General features: G+C 38.9%; 1 protein-coding gene across 1 annotated transcript in view; it reads right to left on the bottom strand.

Moving 5' to 3' along the window:
• Positions 1-22,988, bottom strand: part of LOC146647648 (neuropilin-1a-like) — a 94,995-nt gene that overhangs the window by 27,311 nt on the left and 44,696 nt on the right. Inside the window, exons 5-7 of the mRNA XM_085388670.1 lie at positions 22,058-22,228; positions 15,069-15,235; positions 380-535 (exon numbers count right to left, since the gene is read on the bottom strand). Of these exons, the coding sequence (XP_085244796.1) occupies positions 380-535; positions 15,069-15,235; positions 22,058-22,228 (494 nt within the window). The remainder of the gene's footprint in view (positions 1-379; positions 536-15,068; positions 15,236-22,057; positions 22,229-22,988) is intronic.

Raw genomic sequence — 22,988 nt, 5'->3', positions numbered from 1 at the left:
AAACAACAAATAACACCTGAAACAATAAACCACGAATGTTCAGCGTGATGCAGATTTAGCGTAGAGTAGACGAGACTTTCTTTTGAAGCTTCGTGTTACACAGTGTTTGTCAGTATGTTGCCTAAATTCAGTCCCTAGAAGTTTATTTCTGCACCAACAACTTCCAGTGCCAGAATAAATGAATTCTAAACGTGTTAAAAGAAGTGGGATGCAAAGCAGACCTTCAGTGCACACTTTAGTTTAGGCATGCAGCCAGCTGCTGTAGCCTTGGAAAACATTGATTCAGCCATTTACCTCATTGATTAGAATGCAGGGTCCTTCATTACTTGTCAGCATTAGGTAGATGATCATTGTAAGAGAATAAGTGACTCATCATTACCTTCTGCTTTGAGCCGTCCTTCACGGCGACCCAGTCCTCTCCGTTGGAGCTCAGGTCCACTTTGTATGTGCGAACGTAGTAGTGCTTCTTGGTTTCTTTTGAGATGGCACCCTGCGTCCCGATGGCTTTGACGAATCGTAGGAACCCCAAGTCCACCTGTAGAGACAACAAAGTCCAACGACTGAATTCTACAACTGTAACCAAGTGGAAATTACAACATTCCAACATGCCGAAACCCCAGACTGTCTTTATGTATAATCTGTGGCTGATAATGAGAAATATGAGACCATTAAGAGTTGGGTTTGAAGAAGATTTGCCTAAAAATTTTAAACTGTTACTTATGTGATGGATAAACAGTAATAAAAAGCAATCAGTAAAGGTGAAAAAAACATGTGAATACAGTACATAAACAGTGGAAATGTAAATGCATTAAGGTTGTTGAAATGGGTAAAAATCAAAATTAGCTAAAAATGAAATCGTTTTAGAAGTATTGTACAAACTGTTAGAAGAGTAAAAGTAAAAAGTGTGTGGGTGAAAGCTGTGGGGGACATCAGAGACAAAAATATTTTAGGAGCGGCGATTAAAAGAGTGGATTTGTGACAGAAAATCCAACAGCAGATGCTTTTCCACTGAACAACAATTACTGTCAAAGAGCACTTAAGCAAGGAAATGAAAGCCTGTAGATTCAAAAGTTCTGAGTTTTGAGGCCCGATTTAACCCCAGTGCACTCAAGCATAAGATTGTGTTTCTTTGGGAACAACTTAAAGTGTCAAAATGTGCCTGTAGTGAAATAAAGCAACTTGTTTTTGCAGAATTCTGCAGGTTAGTTCTTGTATCTTGTAGAAAATATACAATAAGGACATAATATGAAAGCAGCACTGACTGGATAGGCTACAGTGTCTTGCTCTGTTTTACTTGAGGCATATGGGAAACAAGGACTCAGACCTCATTAATAACACTGTGATTCATCATTAACTAGACGGTGAAAAATCAGAGGAGGATGCTGGAGAGATATGCCACCCCATTTGTAAACTCAGACACATAACCTAATGAGAAAGAGTTTACAGAAACATTAAGCTGCCACTTGTTTCTATGAGTAAAATGCTGGCAAGTGTTATAAGTAATGAATACTCACTTAAAGACAGTGAGAGGAGGCATCGATGGCTGAAATCATCTCTCGTTTTAGCTATTAATCCCAGAAGTGACTTCAGACTTTGACGTTTCTTTCATTTATTGTTTGATTGAATTTGACTGTTAGACGCATGTCAGAGCTTTCTCATTAACAACAATGTAAAATTTCCCCACGAAGTAATTTAGCATGATACACGATTTACGTCTAAAACTGTCCGCACGCCTGACAGTGTGTGTTTGTAGGAGCTCATGACTACTTTTATGGTCGTCAGTCTGCATTACTACTAACTAGTGTGTGACATGCGGGGTTGGTTTTAAGAGATTGTGTTAAACCAACAACTGAAAGCAAAGAATAAATATGTAACTCGACCACGGGCGGGCTGAGGGGCATGTCAGCTCGAAGGGAATTAACAGTAAACCGCTGTATTACTCAAACCTACTACAATAGGTGCTGAAGATGTTGTTTGGACTAAATAGCAAAATAAAGACCAGTCAGGAAATATAAGGAGTTAGCTAAAACACTTTCTTTTTGGGAGCTGTCTTGTTGTTTTTTTTTTTTTTTTTTTTTTTTTTTTTTTTTTTAAATGACATCAGAAACAGCAGTATGCGACATTACGTGATGGCAGAGCTTCAGTTCATCCTTTGTCATTTTTTTTTTTTTTTTTTTAAATAAATAGGACAGGGGGAATGAATGAGAGAAAGAGGGGGAGAGAAAGAAAGAAAACCAAAGGGGAGAAGAGACGGTGAGAAGGGGGGGGAAGAGAGAGAAAAAAAAAAAAAAAAAAGAACTCCTGGGTCACCTGTATGGAGAAAAAAAAACAAACAAACAAAAAAAACAAACAGAGGAGACAGCAAACAACAAAGAGCAACATAATAATAGAGAAAACAAAGCACCATCACAATAAACTAGCTAGTCATAGATATCAATATTTACTAAATAATAAACGATATTGTGCAGCACGCAAGATAGACAGCGCACAGTGTGCTTTGAGGCAGCAGCCAAGAAAGCTTTAGTCCGCGTCTGTGAATACCCATGTGTGCATACCTGTGTGGATCAGCATGCTTGCATTCCAAAGGTTTCTCCATGTAATGATCTGCTAGGGAGTGTGGGGGGGCCACAGCCCCGTCCTCCAGGGTGTGAAGCGGGTATGGAGGAGATCAAAACTCCAGATATCCAGAGGCCCCCAGAACACAAGAGACCATGGAAGACCAACAGAGGGGCAGCCGCGCCACTATTCCAGTAAGAGCTGAGGAGAGTCCCAGATGAGGGCTCGCCCAGCAGCCGCGGAGCAGAAGTCAGGGGGAGTTGCAGTGACGCGCCCGTGAGCTCCGCCGGCCCCCAGCTGCGCCTGAGTGACCGAGCCCCAGGCCGAGAGGCCGGGGGCACCCCACCTCCAAAGGGGGCCCGAGCGAGCCCCAGGCCCCAGGCCCCGACAAGCGGCCGCCAAGGAGTGAGCCGGTGTGTCTTGTTGTTAACAGTAAAGTTCTTGAGCCACCTTGATCTAAATTCCCCTTTTCTGACACTTGAATTCTTAAAAACTGAGACCTTGGCCGACAACAAGGCGATTTGCAGTAGCAGTTTAAAAAAAGCATGATGTGTCTGGGGCTTTCTCAGATTGACTCTGAGGCTAGACTGACTAAGCTTACTGTCATGTGTCTGAGTTAAATTATCCAGTATAGCAAACAACGACAAACTTCCCAGAAATCCTAAAAACAGAAAAGAATGTGAAATGAAAATGATTCAATTATGCTTGAAAATCCCCCAAATGGGAACATAATATTGAGTAACTCAATTTTTCCTTTTAACTAGTACAGAGTCTGTTCTGAGAGATTGTAACTATGACGTACAGATGTCCTTAACGTGCACGCAGTCATTAAGTTTATAGTTTTGACAAGAGGACTCATGAAGAAACGCTCACTGAATGCATGCGTGTGATTGGTCTGTTCAAATGTGGCTGCACAGAGTGTGCAGACCTGGGGTTGTAGCTTTCTCAGGGAATAGCTAAATTGAGAGATAAGGCGCTTGGCGATAAATGTAGGGTAGGATGTAGGGCTGCTCAATTAATCGAATTTTAATCACGATTACGATCTGGGCTTTCAACGATCATTAAAAATGACTGAGCCGATTAGTAGCCCCTCCCTCATTTATCCGCGACACCTTAAAGGCCGTCTGTGAAAATATTGTCGGGCATAAACCGGTCCGTGGCGCAAAAAAGGGTGGAGACCGCTGATTAAGAGGGCCCGAGGGAAGCTCGGAAAGCTAAGCAGAAGTTATTTGGAGAGTGACTGCCGTTGGTTGAAAAGAGAGTTTAAAAAAAAAAAAAAAACTTCAGTGGTGTTGCACACTATTTTATATTATTTTTTAAAAGTTATTGTTAACCCTTTAAAGCCGGTCAGAGCAGCACGCTCTGTTTTGCGTAACTATTTTTAAATCCCTGTAGAACCTGAACCGTGTAAGCTAGCGCAATAATTTGTTTTGCATATGAAACCGGAGGAGTTGTACTTACATCTGATGCCATCAGCTTGTCCTCGGTCACGGTTTCGTTCCACATATAGCTTTGCAAAAATTGCATAAAAAGCGCTTGCAGGAACAAAAACATAATATTCCAGAAACACGCTTTGCCGTTCCTATCAGCTGTTCGTAACACTTCCCACAGTGAAATGATGCACATGCTGTTTTCTTTGCAAATTTGCATCATAGGATTGTTTTTTGTTTTTCCTGCAGTATATAAAAATTGGTGTATCTCCAAAATAAAACTATGAAGACACTCAAAATAAATTTCCTGTGGTGGGAAACTATTTTTTTGCAACTTTATTGTATTTAAAGTTTTGAGGGATAAGCCTCTTAAATTTCTCCAAGTAGAAATATATGTAAACAAAACAAAAGCGATTTTCAATTTTTTTTGTAGTTTATTGCACTTTTTTGCAATTTATGTAATTACTATGGACTTAATGCATACATATTATTAAAATATGGGCTATAACAGTTGTATTGATGTATAGCAACTTGAAATGCTCCCACAAATGGCACTACAGCATGTACAAAAAATAATAATATAAGCTCTGGTGGACTTGGTTCTATAGTAGGTCTTAAAGGGTTAAATAAATATCGTCAAATAATCGTGATCTCAATTTCAGTGAAAATAATCGTGATTATCATTTTTGCCATAATCGAGCAGCCCTAGTAGGATGTAGATTTAAATTAAATGTGGTTTAAAGGTTACACATTTTTTTGCAGCTGGAGAATAGAAAGAATCACTTAAAGCTTTGACATATAAAAAATAAAAGTGGCTACGTCAGATTCACGACACCTGCTGTAGGGGCAACACTGGCCACACAGAACAAATTAAAACATAAAAACAGCTCATCCAGACAACTTCAGATTCAGCACCGTGCTCGCAACGATACAGAGCAACATGTCCAACGAGTTCGAAGAGGATCAGATAAGCATTTGTCGACCTAAACAGACAGTAGGACAGCTATATGCAGATTTCTCAAATTATTAGCAAGAATCTCAGAAGCGATCATCTTTTTTCAACCACACATTTTACTCGATCAAAACGGATCTCCTGGCAATACGTTTCCCCCAAGTTTCTTTCACGAAATTATGATCTAAGGGCTAAAAAAACAGATAAAAATAATTTTTCAGATGGCGGAAGTTTTTTTTTTTAATCTCAATGCAGCACAGCAGCGTCCAGAAACACGGCTGTTCAAAGTGCTGAAAAAGGAAACGATAAAAAAGGAGATTAAGAAGTGATAGTTATCATCAAAGAGAGCAGCAGTGATAACAGAAAGCCTCACAGTGGTCTATAAATGTCCACACTAACGCTTATCTTAAATTAAGATTTCTTATTTCACCAACACACAGATTCGTGTTCGTCACATCGAGTTTCTCCAAAGTTTGGAAACGATTTAAATGTGTAATAAAGACTTTCTATGGGGCTTCCATTTAATTCCTCTTAAACTCAGTCGCTTGTTTGTTGAGTTTCTAAATTATCAGTTGCATACCAAAATACACTCTAAGCTATATGTGGGATGGCTATAATATATGGTGTGTAATTATATTACCATAGAGACACTGCAGCTGTGATATTGTACATGGGAAGACCCCAGAAGTCAGGATTTGACTTCTCCCACTGTTTCCTTTTAAGGAGAAGAGCAGAGAATAGCTTCCCGCAGGTCTTTGTGGGATGTGTAACTGACAGGGAGACCCCTGGGAAACGATACTTTGCGGGATTACTTGACGGCGCTCCCAGCTCTGTTCTCATCTAAATTCCCACGAGACGTCTCACCCACATACACTATGCATACTGTATGTGACCGAGAAGATTTACACAGCAGGTTTTTGTTGTGAAATCACAAACAAGCTACCAGATCTGCTCTGACTTAAGAAGTGAAGCAAGTCGGGGAAGGTTAAGTCAGAGGGCACCCTTAATTAAATGGAAAAACTGATACCAATTTAAAATTATTAGGAAATGCATAATCCTAAAAGAAGATTTGTTTTAATAAAGTTTAAAAAAAATTGCTAGTGCTGAAAGGATTTTGAAAATATTAATTTCTGCTAAACTATCAATAGTAGGTGTCACAGTCATTTCTGTGTTTCTGGAGCTGTGATTTTGTACTTAATGGACACTCCTATACGGAGAAATCTATCTGAGATTTTGCCACAGCAGCCTGCAGTTAATGTTATGGTTTCTTGGCCAGGCATCCCGTAGAAAGGAGATTTCAATCTCAAGAAACTTTCTGATTAAATAAAGGCTTAAATTAAGAAAGGCTGGTCTTGTAATAAAAACAGAAGTCAGTACACTGGGAGGTGAGGAGGTAAGTCGTGAATACTGCGTGTAGGATAAAGACCTGATTCAGAAATAGGAAAAAAGGATTCATTTTAGAGTAACTTTAATGTTAATTCTAGTGTAACATAATAGATATCAATACGTTTTGTAAAAACCTGACTTGAGAAATCGACATATTCTCATTCCCAACTAATCATATTATGGAAACGTTGCCATTTTTCATCATAGTTTTACACAAAAAGTGCCCCTTTAGTGTCAATTTCCACTGTGAGGGAGTTAGTACCAGAACCTATAGTAGTTTGCAGTAGTTGGTTTTTGGAGTGGTGGACGGGACAATCCCACAGCCTCCAACCAGAAGACAAAAGTCCGAATCCTGTCTGGGATTTTACTTTTGTTTTGACTTTCGTAAGCCCATGAAAGTACATGGTTTGAATTAAAGTACACCCTTTCACAACTTTAATCACATGTTAAAAGGTAAACTTCTATCTACACTACAAGTGACTTCATGTCCTGCAGTGAAAACACTGCCAGACCACTTTTGGCTGTGGTCTCATTGAGTCTGTATCTCCGAGGGACTCGTAATGAACTCCATCTGGTGACCATGCATGTTCAAAAATGATGCTACAGCATGTTAAAATATGATGTCTGTGGGTCCTGACCAAACATCTTGGGTATAACAACGGGTTGGAGGGACTGCTATTTCCCTGTAGTGCTAAAGTTTCTTCTGTGGCGAAAACAATATTTGACACAAGAGCTTTTAAAGAAAAGGGAGACCGTTTACTTAAGATTAAACAAAGTGTTTCAGGAAAACCATTTACAGCCATCCTTTGGCCAGCCATTGCTGTCATTACATGTTTTCTGCAGCGGTCGGCCATAACTCCATTCTCCAGACTTCCTCCATCAAGCGACCGAGGGTAATTGCTCTTCCATCTTCTAATTATTCAACACTTGGCAGTGCCTACCATTTATGCCACAGAAAATGGTCACACTTAGAGCTTTTTAATGAAGGGAACAAAATGCAGGAAGGGGACATAACTCGAGCTGAAGCGTGGCTAAATGAGATTGAACAGAAACTCTGTTACTTCCTGCCAAAACAGGATACTGCTTTTAGAGTGATAGAGAAAGACTGAGCCTCAATTACTCCATTGTCATCTGAAGTTTTTAGTTTTTACTTAGGAAAGTGGAGGCCTGTGGTGATGCAGCTGATTGCAGTTTGTTTTTATGAATAAAAAAGATAATTAGATGGTTGGAACATGTGGAAAACTACACAACGACCTAAATATTAATTTTATTTTCATATATTTAGCATAAGGTTTTGTCCATACAGCTGATATTTTATTAGGCTGATTATTTGTCAAATCAAACAACAATGAGTAACACGTTTATTAGCTACATGCTTGTTTAGCATGTAACTAAACAAGCTACATGCTAGCTTGTTTAGCTACAGCATGTAGCTTCTTTAGCTACATGCTAGCTTGTTTAGCATGTAGCACATCCTTACCTGTTTTGAGCTTAATGCTACATGGATAATATTGGAAATCAAGGGCTGCCTGGAACAGTTGGAGAAGACGGTCCAGTATATGAATACAGAATGACTTAAAAAGCAGTGCAAAACTGATGCTGTATTTATGGTAAGGAGTTGCAAAGAATTTTATTATGGCCTTTTATATTCACATTATATTCAAATGTTGAAATAAAGCTGCATCTGTTGACGTCCAATTCCACTTCTTAAGTTATTTTGTTAGTTTCTAATTTTAAATATATTTCTGGAACTACAGGGTTTCCTTCTAAAATAATAAAATAACAGCGAATTCTCATTAACTGCTCATTGATTTTCATGCTGCGAGGAAGTGAATTTGAAGTGATGTCCAAACAGCTAAAATTCTACTATTAAATTATACTAATGCTGCAAATAATGCTTTGCAAAGCTGTGGCATGTGGCTTGCTTTTACAGTGTTAAAATCATTAAATGGCAAAATCATTAATGGCCCTAATTGTTGCTGGAGGGGGGGAAAAAAGTCACTTTTAAATGTTTTTTGTTTGAATGCAATTATGCATCTGCTGAGTGCCATTTAGAACCACGGGATCCTTAAAATCATATTACAGCATGACTACTTGGCATTGCTTAAAAAGAAATATATTTTGTTCTCACTGTCCAACTACGTCTTTTTTCTATCTTTTCTTCTTCTTTTTTTTTTTTTAGCAGCCTTGGGTTTCCAGTCAAAATGAGCTAATGAACAGACTAATTAGATCTACATGGTTTGGGGGCATTATTTTCTTTGATGAATGATTGACATAACTGATGAGAACATCACCTTTTTTCGACCTCTCCTCTCTCACTAATTGAGAAATTATATTTATAATCAGTGCAAAGGCTCTTCAGTTCGTTCATCACAACTTTTGGACACATTTCTATGTTAACAAGTCTGACGTGCACTGATTATTTGTCTCGGTTAATGATATTTCCCAGGTTTGGAAGTTCACTGTGGTATTCCTCCAGAGGTCTGCTCTGGATAGGCCGACCCGTTAACATTCTGTGGATGATCTTTTGTCTTTCTGCTTCCCTAATGCCCCGGTTTCAGTAACACACCTCACTTGCGATATGTCTAAATGAGTTCTACAGATGCTCTTCCTGGTGGCGTCAAAGAGATCCTGAAGACAAACAGCAGGGGTTCTATAAATACCTGAAGCCAGGAGGGGAAGGAAACCTTTCCTGGGTTTACATCACTGCCCTCAATAACAGGTCAATTGCAAAGATGCACCTACTAACCATGTTTCCCATATGGCAAGGAAATTCAACACGACTCAAGAATTTCCATTTACCATTAATAACTTTTTGTTTTATTTATGAATGATTCTTATTTCAGACTTCAATATAACTGCCTTGGAATTTTTCTATTAATAATAGAGTAAGTAGTAATTATAAGAATTAGGAATGTATCGAATACATGTTCGAGTACATGTTCTTAATATGCTCAACATATTGTTTGTAGCTTTTAATTATTTAATGCTCTGCACATATATAGTGCCTTTTAATCTCAAGTATCCAACAAATTACTTTGGTGCCATTGTGCTGTGGCTCCGCTCTACTAGTGGAGCCCAATTTAAACACGTGTAAACAATAAAATATTTATAACAACCATAATAAATAGTAAATTTAGAGCTAATTAAACTTACCCAAGTAGTGATTTTTTGTAAATATTTTCCAGAAATTAAAATAAATACAGTCAGTTATTAAAATGTTTGCTTTCCAACTATTTTAACGTTAATCGCTTAAACCAAAACTAGTTATTTATCTGTAAGAGGTAGATATCTATCTGCATTTTCCTCATTTAAAATTTAATTTAAAAACATGTGAATCAGATCATAATGTCCCCCATATGCACATATGCAGAATCTTATCAGCCCATTAAATGGCAGTTATCAAATGTTATCAAATCTATAAATCTTGCCAGTAGATGGGCTCCTCCACCCAGTGCTATCACTTCATTTGTTGATGGTGGTTGGAGACATATTGGTGTGCTTCCACTTTGAAAGAGTGCCAAAGGCCTACATGATGAGATTGGAGGACTTCCATGAGTTGTGAGTACAGACTCATAGTTTATAATTTATTTTTTTTATTAAAAGTTGTTTTTAAAGCTCATTTGACTGCAAAGTTCCTGCTTGGTTAATTTTACTGCAGCACAAGTAAAACTTCAGTATTTCTTCTTGAGCAAATGTGGTTGTAGGAGTTGGGCCTCATTTAATTGCAAATATCCAGCATGTTGATGAAATGGGTCACTACGCGGCACTGCAAAATATGATTACATATTTATCATACAGCTAGATAATGAGCTCATGGTGTGTCGCCATCCACACCGCCACCGGGTAACATCACCCCGATCACATTATGAATAGGAACCTGAAAATAGTATCAATAAAATATAAATGCCTTTAAATGAATAATAGAGGTGTTTGCAGTGGTGGAGGCAGGCATGCAAGAATTAACTAAGTCATAATTCCTTTTTTTCAAATAAGATGAATTGAAAGCCGTAAGGCAAACCATGCTGTGCAGACTTGGCCACGCACCACACTTAATCAAATAAAATGGGAAAATTCTCCTCACAAAATCAAATACCTCACAGAGTCAGAGGGGCGAGCAACAGCATTGGTTTGGAGGCTATAAATCACCGTGGCAGGGGGATGGTCTGCCATTTCTTCATGTTTCTTTATGTGAGCAACGGATGAACACACGTGCAGAAAGCTGCTTGCACACACCAAACTGGACCTGGTAGCTTTCAGAGTTCTCAGAGCTTTCTGACACAAGGAGTATCGTCACCTCCTGCAGTACCTACAATCAAACTGCTCTGAGATGGAAACACAGGAGAAGCAATGTTGCTGAAAAGGCATATTCAAGCCAGGTGTTTTGTTATCGAGAAAAAAACCCTGCAGATTTTACAGATTAATTGATGGGAAAAAGAAAAATGCCAGTGTCTCTGCACTGCAGCTGCACAGATGGGTGTTTGTGTCAATAACAGTGAGCGACATGAATTTTTCTAGGCTCAGATTGTCAGCAGTACCTCCTGAAGCCACCATGCTGCCTAAAAAGCCTACATTACTAAGAAAGCTAAGCGCCATTTTCACAGTGTGTCAGTTAATAATTATTTGATTAATTGCACTCGTGTATAACATCACCTGAACTGACGCTTCAGGCTTGTTCTGCATTAATTGTGCAAACTTCCCGGAGAGGTGTCAAAACAAATTTGTTATATCAGCAAATTTTATGTTTTAACCTTTAATGAGATTAGAACAGTATTTTTGATCACTTGTATCAAAGCAACCTTTATGCATTTTCATTGTTAGTCCATGCAGAAATAGCTTTGCATGAGTCACAGTTTAGTATTGGTAAACATTTGGTTTGAACATCTGGTGGGAGGGTCTTCTGTACTCTCAGTGAGCTGTGTAATTACCATATTAGGGAAATCAACTCTCTGTGACATTTTTCTCAATAACATTCTTAAGTTATCTATGTGACTTATATATCATGTTTACGTCAGATCACTTTTGCAAATATTTGATGTCTTGATAAATCGCGCAGCAATTTGAAGTTTACACAGCTACATTTTTGCCTGAAAACATCTTAAAAGTTTATTTTGTGACCCAGAAAGAATAATATTAAAACTAAATAGCTGCCGCCATTGTTGGAAACTGGAATTGGCTGGGCCGCGCTATGAATTCTGGGACAGGTTGGGCCACGAAGGATACACCCAACCTATCCTTCAAATCTGGGGAAAAGGAGGACACATTTCTCAGCTGCATTTGGAGGAGTCTTTGAATTTGGACAGCCTTGCATCGCTGTCACGTAATCGGCCTACAAATGCTGGACACAGCTACAATGCCGGAGACTGCTTCTTCTTCTTTGGTGTTTAACAGCAGCTAGCATCCTTGTTAGATGCATTGCTGCAATCTTCTGCTTCAGTCCTTTATTACACTCTTAAATCCTACTACTTAATCCTGCGTCTTTCAGGATCTTACAAAGCTTCAAATGACGCGTTGACTATTAAATTAGTCGTCGACAACTTTGATATTTGACGTAATCGTGACTAGTCGACTAATCGTGGCAGCCCTAGACATCATACGGAGCCAAGAGTTGAATAAGATGTCTAAAACAGAGTTTTTAAACCTTAATACAACTTCACCAATGTTGCAGCATAAATGTGACAGAAGCATACCATGTTCTCTTTAAAGAGAAATGATTCATTAAACAACTGCCAATTTCTTCTCTGAGATATTAAAATTAGCATCTAACTGCACAGAGGAGTGTGCAATAAAACAAAGGAAATAAATTAAGCAATACACCACACATACATATTACTTATAAACAAATTGCACTGCCATTGTCTGTCCACTGTGTGTATAATAAGTAATCTGCACCGTGCAGATGGCAGCCTTGTAATACTTTGCCCAGAGGCTCAGAAACAAACCAGTTCTCCTCTGCAGGAATATTATCCTCCATCTATAATGTTAGTAGATCTGCCACAGTGCATATGTGGTTAAAGTGACAACTGTTGCCAACCTAGTCTTCTTTGGTGATTTAAAACTTTAGTGAAGGGAGCTCATTGTATTTAGTTAAGAGTCAAAAACAAGTTAAATCTGGTAATTTTTTCCTCAATGGAAAAAAGAGATAATTTCTTAGTAAATCTTCTAAGTTTCTATGTTCATTTTCAAGTAACACAATATAAATGAGATTTTCCAGCAAGACTGACCAACAAGATGATGCCAAGTGCCCACTTAATGATAATAAACCTTAAAGGTCAGCTAACAGTGGAGCGTTTCCGAGTCGAGTGTGAAGCGGCACAAATGAGAATCAGCACCTTCATCCCTACCCTCACCTATAGTTGCAAGTTTTGGGTAGTGACCGAAAGAACGAGATCGTGGATACAAGCAGCGGAAATGAGCATCGAAAGGAGCCAGATGAGGTGGTTCGGGCATCTGGCAAGGATGCGTCCTAGGTGAGGGAGGAACCCCCGGGGCAGACCCAGGACACGCTGGAGAAATTATCTCTCTCGGCTGGCCTGGGAAAGCCAATGCATTTATAGTTGCTCCTGCAACCCGGCCCCAGATTAGCAGAAGAAAATGGATGGATGGATGGATGGAAACCTTACAAAAACTAAGAAACATATAAAAGGGGCTTTAACTCATTAACAGTGCATTTCCAAGAATCTTTCTACTTTGTCACTAAATGAAACATCCTTCAAAGTAATTGGTACCATCAGGAAAAATAAATATTTAACATCTCTTAAGGCAAACCTTTAAATACTACATATTTTATGTAGTATTTAAAGTGACGCTCAATTAAATTTAGCCTCTTCTTAATTTACCCATTGACCTCTATTAAAACACTGTCCTTCATATCCTAACATCTCAGAGGGCTCAGCAATGAGCCACTACCTAAAACAAGTCCCAAGACAGACAATAGAGGGCCACTAATACTAATCCACCGCTGAGGCCGTCTTCCTGTCTGCTTCCTGTTGTAAGCCTCACAGGAGGGAAGTGAGGGTCTGCTCTTATTGCGAGGGGCATTGTGAGTCTTCCTCTATAAGTTCCTGTCCCGGACAATGGGACAGTGCTGGACTCTGGCCGCACCTCAGCACTGGGACTGTTTATGTGAAGTAGATTTTGTTTTTATTGGTTCAACCCTTATTAGGAAATTCACAGGCTGGTTTTGTTTTGCAATTGCTAATTATAAAAAGGTCCCTTGAGTTTTACTAATTTGAGCATCTGTTGGGTATGATACTTTAATGGGTTCTAATATGAATGTAAATAAATTAGATTTTAGTTCCTGTAATCATAGTTAAAAACCTAAATTTGATTTACCACATTTTTCTTTAGAAAATAAGGGAAAAACAGCTTTTGTCCTGAGGACTCACACATTTGTGGCTCATCTCACCTTGTTTTTGTATTTTTCCGTACAAAAATAGTACCTACATTTATATTGATATGTTTAAAAAAAAGTAGGCTTTGACTTGGCTGTCTCTTAGTGAAGGCAACACAAAAGAACTAATGGTAGCTACAGGTAAAGTAATAAGCTAGCTGCAGCTATTTTTAACCCTTAATACTGTCTCTCTGAAAAAATATCAGGTGGTGAATCAAAATTTAGATTATTTTATATGCAGAACAAAACAAGTAAGAAATAATAATATATATATTTTCATGATATGGGGGGAAAAAACAACTAAAAGGCTTAGTATAGTAGCTACAGGGTAGCTGCTAGCTTAATTTTCACAACAAGTTAGCATAGTTTTGTGGTATTTTCATAAAATACCTACTATACCGTGGTAAATAACTGCCATTAACCATCCTACAGCATTAGTTGTATATAAATCTTTAATCTGGGGTGGCTGTGGCTCAGGAGGTAAAGCAGAAAGCTTGGTGGTTTGATCCCCGTCTGCTCTAGTCTGCATGCTAAATATCCTTGGGCAAGAAGCTAACCCCAAGTTGCTGAGTTTTAGTTAGAAAGCACTTAGATAGGAAAAGCATAGAAAAGTGTTTGTATAAATGGGTGATTGAGGCAAGTTGTTTAAAAGCATTTTAAGCTCTCAGAGTAGATAAGCGCTTTATAAGAACCAGTCCATTTACCAATCTACATATCATCTTTAAGAATACAACCACACACTAAGCATTAATAGTTTCTCCTCACCAGTTTATATTAATTTTATGTCAAATGTTCCACAAGCGTGAACAAATTGATCAACTATTGAACCAAATTTACCCAACAGTTCCATCTTCTTTAAAGGGTCAAAAAAACCAAACTTCAACACAAGAATGTTTTGCTCCTTCATTCAGGGATTGCTGGATGCTAGTTTATCAGATTTCACTATGAATAAGAGATGTCAGCTGTGCTGGAGAGGCACGCTCCAATGAATAATGCAGACTGGTTTATTTTTTCACTGTCGAGTGTCCCCATAAAATACACAGAAGTGGTACATATGAGTGAACAATATTCAGACCAGATGTGAGCATGGTCTCAGTGGTACAGTGAAGTTCAAACTGAGGAACACTCTCTTTCCACAGAGATACAAGGATGCTTTCAGTCTGAGATCACACTCTGAAAATTAAGCCAATGTGACATAATTTCAATCCCTCTAACCTATTCTGAGCCTTCAAATGTGGAATTATAGCAGTAATTATCGCTACATTATCTAAAGATATAGACGTGAGTAACTCTAACCCATAACGATAATGAATGATGAATGACAGTTAAAAATAAGGACAAATTTACTCACCTGTATCCACTCCCGCATGTTGTCATCTGAGGGTGTCCAGCCATTTTCCTGGTAGTTAAGGCGGGAACGTTCAGGGGACCAGTTGGAGTTATACTGGGAGGAAGCGGTGATCTGGTCAGAGGAAATTTCTCCAGACTCCATGCCCAGTGGCTCCATACAAGCAAAATCTGACGAGACGAAAAAGACAGAAATCCTTCAGATAAAAAGCTCCACAGCACAGGTATACATCAAAACACCCCCAACGAGAAAATAATCATCAAGTTACTGTTGTGAATCAAGAGACGCATTAATTCTTTTGCCTATAAATTATCATCAGGTTAGATGGGAAAATGTTTGTTTGTCAAAATCATACCAACGGCTTCTATAATATGAGTTTAAAAAGTCTATTACACACATCATTAGCTGGATGAACTGAATTTTTGGTATTTTGCTCTTGCATGCAGTCATTACTAATGGATGAATTTATCATTAAACTCCAGAACCGGGCTCTGAAAGTTAGAGTTATAAATCTGAGTTGGAAAAAAAACAACTACTCAAGTTTGAGTTTGTGTCAGGCAGGAAAACAAGTGAGCCTGAGTGTGATTAGAGTGTCGCCCAGACAATGTGAAGTAGTCTGTCCCAGCTTCCTGCTGCCTGCAGAGAAGTCAGTAAGAGGTCATTACAAAGAGCTGCTGCACTGGTTTGATATGTCTATGCAGCATCCACACATTCACAGGCTATACTCCATGTGCAGACATATGGAGCCAGCAAAATATATAAAAATCTATCTGACTGAACAATCTATGTGTTTTTGCTTTAGTCCAGGCCACGGAGGGTTACTGTGAATCTGTGGAAGCTTCAGCATGTCAAAAAAAGCTATAAAAATGTAACAAAATAGTGGAAAATGGCACAGAAGCAGATGATATTGCTAACTGGTCCAAAGTAACTCAAAATCTAACTATAAATCACTTTACAGATTAAATAAATCCTTGCATTTTAAAACCTGGATTCAGGTGGCGTTACTATTTTCGATAAACACATTTTAATCTACATCTGCAACTAAATTTTGATTTTCTGCTGTGTACTTTACCATCGCTGTGAATCTAATTTTTTCATGGGCCATGTATAGCAATGTTCATTAAAAGTTCTTATTGTAAACGAATGTGTTTGTAGTAGTGCTGTCAGCAATAATCTCGTTAAAATAATGTTAAAGCCGTAACTGCATTAACGCCGCAAATCTCCGTTAGCGAGTTGGCGCGGGTCGCCCCGTGCGTGAGGCTGCATGGTGTCAACGCATTAGTACAGTTAGCTCGTTAACGTGTTAGCGCCTGCCAGCCGCACGCACGGGGCGATCCGCGCCAACTCGCTAACGGAGATTTGCGGCGTTAATGCAGTTATGGCGTTATCGTCATTTTAACGAGATTAACTCTGACAGCACTAGTGTTTAGTTTAGTTTACAGTACAACAAGATAGTGCAGTGAGTCAAAGTGACCTTTATTTAGATGGCGACAAAAACAAATAAAAAAAAAACTGAAAAAATAGAGGCAGGGCAAAAAATAAAATTATTAACGATAAAAAAGCGGATAACGGCACTTCTGTTTCTACTGTGTGTCTGTTGCTGCCTCTAGTGGTGAAAGTTTTAGTTGCAATTTGCAGAGATTCTTACAAAATGCATCTTTAACAATGAAAACAAAACCCCTTTATAACCATATAGTGAGGTCGTTGGGAAGATTTGGGCGTTTTCCGATGAATAAATTCGTACTTACTAACACAAAATTTAAATTCACCTCATACCAACAGATTTTTTGTTAATTAATAAATGCAGTAGTTTTGTTGTGATTCACTGCTTTCCCTGCTATTTGTGCACGATGATATACGACGCTTGTCTAGGAACCACTTTTTTGTACTCTGCCTTTAGAGACATATTGTGGGATGCTTATAGTCAAGTGTAGCATACTCATTATACATTCAGAAGCACTCAAAGGAAACTAAATAGTCCATTACAGTGAGCAGTGAGTGATTGCAGACATGGGAAATGTTCTCTTCAAGTATATTTGCTATTCTCAGCTTCTAAAATAATTTGCTGCTTTTCTTTGTGACCTATGATTGTTAAAGTAAAATAATTCTGGCTTTCTGATGTTTGTTAGAGAAAATATTATACATGTTTTGTTAAGTAAATTGACAATAATTCCAATAATAAAATGTTTGTTGAGGTGCTATTATGCATATGTGCTCAGCTACAAACGGATATAAATGCATACAAACCCAAGCAGGCAGCTATTGCAGCTATTGTTGTGTTTGGTTCAGCTTTAACACTCTGTGACTTTCAGTTTTAATCTTTATCAGAAGGATGATCCACTCCTCGGTGGGTTTAGAGAGCTCTGCAATCCGCTGGTCTTACGAAACGGACCAAAAACAGCAGCTTGGACAATGTCAAGCTGCTGTCTTTTAAAGTCTTTTAACATCTGCAGGAAGCTCCTGAGGATGTTTTACCAGTCGGTGGTTGCTGGAGTACTTTTCTATGCTGTGGTGTGCTGGGGGAGCAGCACAGCAAAGAAGGACTCATCCAGGCTGGAGAAACTGATCAGGAGGGCTAGCTCTGTGGTCGGCATGAAGCTGGACACTCTGGTGACAGTGGCAGAGAAAAGGACATTAAAGAAACTGATGGACATTATGGACAATGCCAGACATCCTCTGCACACGGCCATAAACAACCAGAAGAGTCTGTTCAGTGACAGGTTGCTTCTCCCAAAGACAAGAACTAACAGACTTAAAAACTCCTTTGTCCCACACGCCATCAGACTGTTTAACTCCTCCCTGGAGGGGAGAGGGAGGGGAAACAGGAGGACAAAGGAGGGGGGAACAACTAAGCTGTAGTGCCTCTTCACCTCACTGTGCAATACTTTTGTGCAATACTTTTGTAAATAGTCAACGGTGCAATAGACTCAATACTTGAAATGTGCAATTCACTTGTATTTTTATTTTTATTCCTATTTATTCTATTTATCCCCTTCGTATATTTTATTTATATTGTCTCTGTATTTATATATATATATATATATATATATATATATATATATATATATATATATATGTGTGTGTGTGTGTGTGTGTGTGTGTGTGTGTGTGTGTGTGTGTATTATATATATATATATATATATATATATATATATATATATATATAATATTCTGTAACTTCTGTCGGTGCTGTGCTTTTTTGGAAATCGAATTTCCCAGAGGAACCCACCCGAGGGATTAATAAAGTTCTATCTAATCTAATCTAATCTAATCTAAGCTGCACATCTGTATCTGTTAGGCATGAGTGTCCACTCTGTAACAGCAGGAGAGTGTGGGGAAGGAAGAGGGAGGGTGGCCGTAAAGAAATGTGTGTTTGTGTGTGTGACTGTGTGTGTGGGAGGGCTGTCTGGAGACACAAGGTCTGCCAGACTGACACAAACACACTACATCATTCCAAGTCCCACAAATAAACCAGGGAGAAAGTTTGCTTGCGACATCTCCTAAAGCCTGCAGAAAGCTGGATATTGTGCTCATCATCTTTTATTTATTTATTTTTAAATTGACAATTTTCAGGCCCAAATCCTCCAATTCAGCTTTCCCCAGAAGAATCCTCTTGCCAGAAAATGCTCTGAAACTACAACTAGACCATAAGAAAGCACGCTCATACAGCTGAAACACAAGCTTATCCTCAACAGCTCTCCAGTTCTCTCGATTTTTCTGCTTTCCATCTCAGCTCAGCTCCCGTCTCATCAAACTTATTTTTATTCATGAGACAGCCCCTGCGTCCCCGCCGCAGCAGGTATACGAGGGACAAACATCCAGCCTGTCCCTGTACCCCACTATCTAAAAAGAAAGGATGCAAACTGAAGCCCCCGCCAATGCTTCAGCTGATCAAAAGCTCTGCTGGAGGCCACTGCTGATGGCAGGGACAGAGTGAGAGAAACCCATAAATTCACTGCAGGACGTCAGCATTTGCTTCCTCTAAGACTGTAAGCATTTTGCTTGGAGAAAACTTCTCTGTGGATTGTTTTACGAAACTGAAGCGCAGCACTGGTGTGAAAATCTGCATAAAAACAACATAAAACATTTAAAGCTGTAGCTTCTAATCTGACAGTTGTTTCAAATGTGTGCATTTTAACTGACTGTTTATTCACATTTCAGCTATTTCATTATCTCTCTGACATTATTTACATGCCTGCTGCTTCTCCGACACTTCATTATCCAGACTAGTCTGATTTCCTGATCTTCATTAACGCTGACATATTTTTATTTACAAAGTCAGACTGGCTAAACTCCTTTGGCATTACAGCCTTTTAAAAAGACACCATAAATTTAACTGATAGTTTAATTAAAAAAATCATAATAATCCTAATTGTCTGCTTGTTTTAAGAGTCCACAGAGTCAACTAACAGTAGCTGTAGTGGTGATTATTCCACAGCCTTCGCTCCTCTGGATGTCTCCTTTTTAATAATAGGTAGCCAGGACTTTATTTTGCACCTTGTTCATGAATAACCTCCAGTGCACACTAAAGCTGGATGTTTTTGTCTCCAGTGAGACTGTAAAGCTCTAAAGAATTGCTAATTCTGTCATGTTACTTGCTTTCCCTGATTTGCTTTACTTTTATCCCACGCCTGCTCATGTTACATTTGATTTAATACTCTTAACCTCGTAACAGTGCGCTGTCTTGGGTAGATCTCCATTGAAAAAGAGATTTTGATCTCCAGTTGCTTCCTGGTTAAACAGAGGTGAAATAGAATTAATTTTAAAAAATCAACAACTGTTTCTCAGCTGGTGTTCTCGCCTGTATCACAAGGTTTATTTAGTACAAATCTTTCTTAGTGTCAGAGCAGTTGAGCTACCCTAAAATGTGTCCACGCACCCTTTGGCAACTGTTGAATTACCCCCTGCTGCAGGAGTAGCTAACCCTGGTTGTATAAAACTGCAGAAAAGACAGTGTGATTTGGTTTGGTGAGAAGCTTTGATTCAATCTGCTGAGCCTAGCCGATGGTCTGCAGGCAAAGTAATTTCCCATGTGTATGTGTATATTTGTACGTGAGCCTTTTTCTAAACCCAGGGCTGTTGTCAGACATCCTAAAAAAGAAAATTCGGCTAGTAAAGCGACTTATCGTTACTGTTTAAATACCAATTGACATATCTGATACATGCACATCAGTGCATTATCGCACTGTCTCGAATGCTCACCATCAACATAAGATACAAGCTGAAAACACCCACATCTTCCGCCCACAGCAAAAACAAACAGGAGGAGTGAAAAAAAAAAAATGGTGATAACAACTTTGACCCTCTGGTGAAATTCGAGATTTACATGTTTGGTTACAGAAATATTTCCCTTAGAGTGAGTGTGATCTGTTCATCATGATATCACCTTTGGAGTTAAAGGGGTTTAAAACAAGACTATCCTCAAAATTTGGAACAATAAACCGAGAGACTTTGTGCTTTTTCTCTTAAAAATTCAAATATTTAACATTTACGTGTAGACACGGACATTGCTCTGACTTATTAACAAAAAGCTTTTCTCTGTATCGATAATTTCATTTTCTCAAAAGTTCCAAAATATCTAATAACTGGCTTGTGATTTTGGCCAAAAACTATTTGTGTCTGACCATTTCCAAGTCTGTTTATATTTCCTGTCTTGACATAACCAGTTATTTAGATTTTATATAAAAAAAAAAAAAAACACCGGCCTCTGTGTGCAGCTGCCGGTAATCTTACCCTAAAAAACACTTAAAGATCGATTTGGAAGAGCAAACTGAGTATTTTACATTGGTTTCTCCTAAAGCGCCACTGAGGGACCTTAAGGAAACTCACCTTTGAACACACACACACATTCCTACAGAGGGGTGACCGGGGTCAGGGTTACCAGAGTGCAGTTAGCATACAGGCCAGCATAACTTAAACCCCTAAAGGCATTCCAGCAAGGTCATACAGTCAACCGATGCAGACAAACGGCTTCTGTCCCGAACACGTGGACATGAACAAACACGAAAAAGACAATAACCAAGCATGAGGAACTTTTGCCTCATGATAGTATCCTCATGGGGGAAATTGATCAAGTGAATTGGAGATAAAAGCTAAAAGAAATTAATTTAAAAGCAACCATGTAATAAGATTACACTCACGTGTCTGATGGTAACGGTTGAGTCATTTAAGCACAGCTGTTGCAAATAACTCATAGAACTATCGGTTTTATCTCTCAGAAAACACCTCTCTGGTAAGTTATCACTTACAAAAACAATATGCAAGATTGGTTGTATTTATTCTAAAGACTCAAATTTGTCCTTTTAGCCACTCAGAAAACAGCTATTGACAATTCTGCAGCATTCTCCAACCACACCCTACAAAGTCGTGCGTAAATCCCAGGCGTTGTAGGATGATTAAAAGGAAAGAAAATATATCTAAGCTACACAGCATGTAATATATAATCTTACCCACATCTATGCACCACTCTTGTTAAATACTGCCGAGTTTCAGGAGGCTATCATGTATTAAAATAAACGGGTCTTAGATGGGAACACTATTTGAATGAGCTGTCAGGAGAATAAATTGCTTTATCATAAAATAAGCCCAAAGGTTGGGAAGGAGTATTTTTGGTCCATTTGTTAGACTTCAACCACAACAAATGGACTTTAAGCTGTAAAATGCAACAGCTGACTATAGCAAATATTGATCATCAACCATTAACTTAATTATTCAACTGCGTTAATAGTTATTTTATAATGCAGTGTCTTTTGGGGCTTTTATTGACTGGAACACAGAGGCCAGAGGTCAGACAGCGGATAGAGTCCGGCTTCTGTAGAGCTGGAGGAACTACTGCCTCGTGCTCAAGGACAACTAGGTTGAGTTGAAACTACAGACTGGCTCATATTTACTCTGTTTTCATTCTCTATGAGACCAGAAATATCAAAGAAGTGAACCAGATGACAGCTTTGCCCTCCGCATCGCGCACTCCTTTCACTAATCCAGCTGCTCACCCTCGTCTTCGTGTCCTGAGGGGAGGGTCCTCTCGCGGATGGTGTAGTTGGCAGAGAATCCCTCTCTGGCGATGGCGTTGTCAGTGGTGATGGTCATGGACAGGATGCCCGTGTAGGAGATCACTCGGCCCGGGGACGTCTGGCCACAGTATCTGCCAATGTGAGGGCCCACTGGGAGGAGAAGGGGGAAGAGTATGGGCAACAGGGAGGGAGAAAGAAAAGGAGATGTCAGCTTCATCACTCATCACCCGACCAGAGAGTGTTTTTTCTGTCCTATACTTCCCTTGTTATCATGGGAAATATTACGCGACATCAATTAAATCTACTTGTTAAATCTTGCATGGAACCCAAGATTGAAAAGTTCTGATTTAGATTTAGAAAAACTCGAGTCTGCTCTGAACAAACAAAGTTTGGAGCTAATCTCCTGTCAGCAACAATCTCCCACCTCTCAGGAGTGATGTGACACCTTAGGGGCAGAAATAAAGGTGAGATGGCAGGCAGCAGAAACACTCATTCCCACCACGTATTGTTTTGACACTCCCAACCTTACACTCCAAGCAAAGTGTGTATACAGGATCATATCAGGCGCAGCAATGAATAACCTTTGTATCAAGTGAGTGCAAGGTATTTTATTCTGATATCACACCTTGATTAAGTTTTAAACTCCTATCGCATGACATCGAATTATAACAATCCATGCAAAAACTTTCTTTTAGCTGTAGTCTTGTGGGAGGAGCAAAATATGGCAGATATATTAAAAATATATATTTTGAAGGGTCCAAGAACAGATTGAGGAAGAGTTACCTGTTTCTTTTTCCATGTTAAAAAGCAAATAAATAAATAAAAGCCGACTTTAAAACATTCACGCCACAAAAATAAACATCCATTTTACAACATGAAATGTAAACGATTTGTTTAAGCTTCTTTGTAC

This window comes from Rhamphochromis longiceps, linkage group LG18 (assembly GCF_057381845.1).
Source record: "Rhamphochromis longiceps isolate RC_006_pf linkage group LG18, R_longiceps_female_GT1.1, whole genome shotgun sequence".
Classification (NCBI taxonomy): Eukaryota; Metazoa; Chordata; class Actinopteri; order Cichliformes; family Cichlidae; genus Rhamphochromis; species Rhamphochromis longiceps.
The sequence above is the reverse complement of the archived record's forward strand: the minus strand, read 5'-3'. Positions and strand labels throughout refer to the sequence as shown.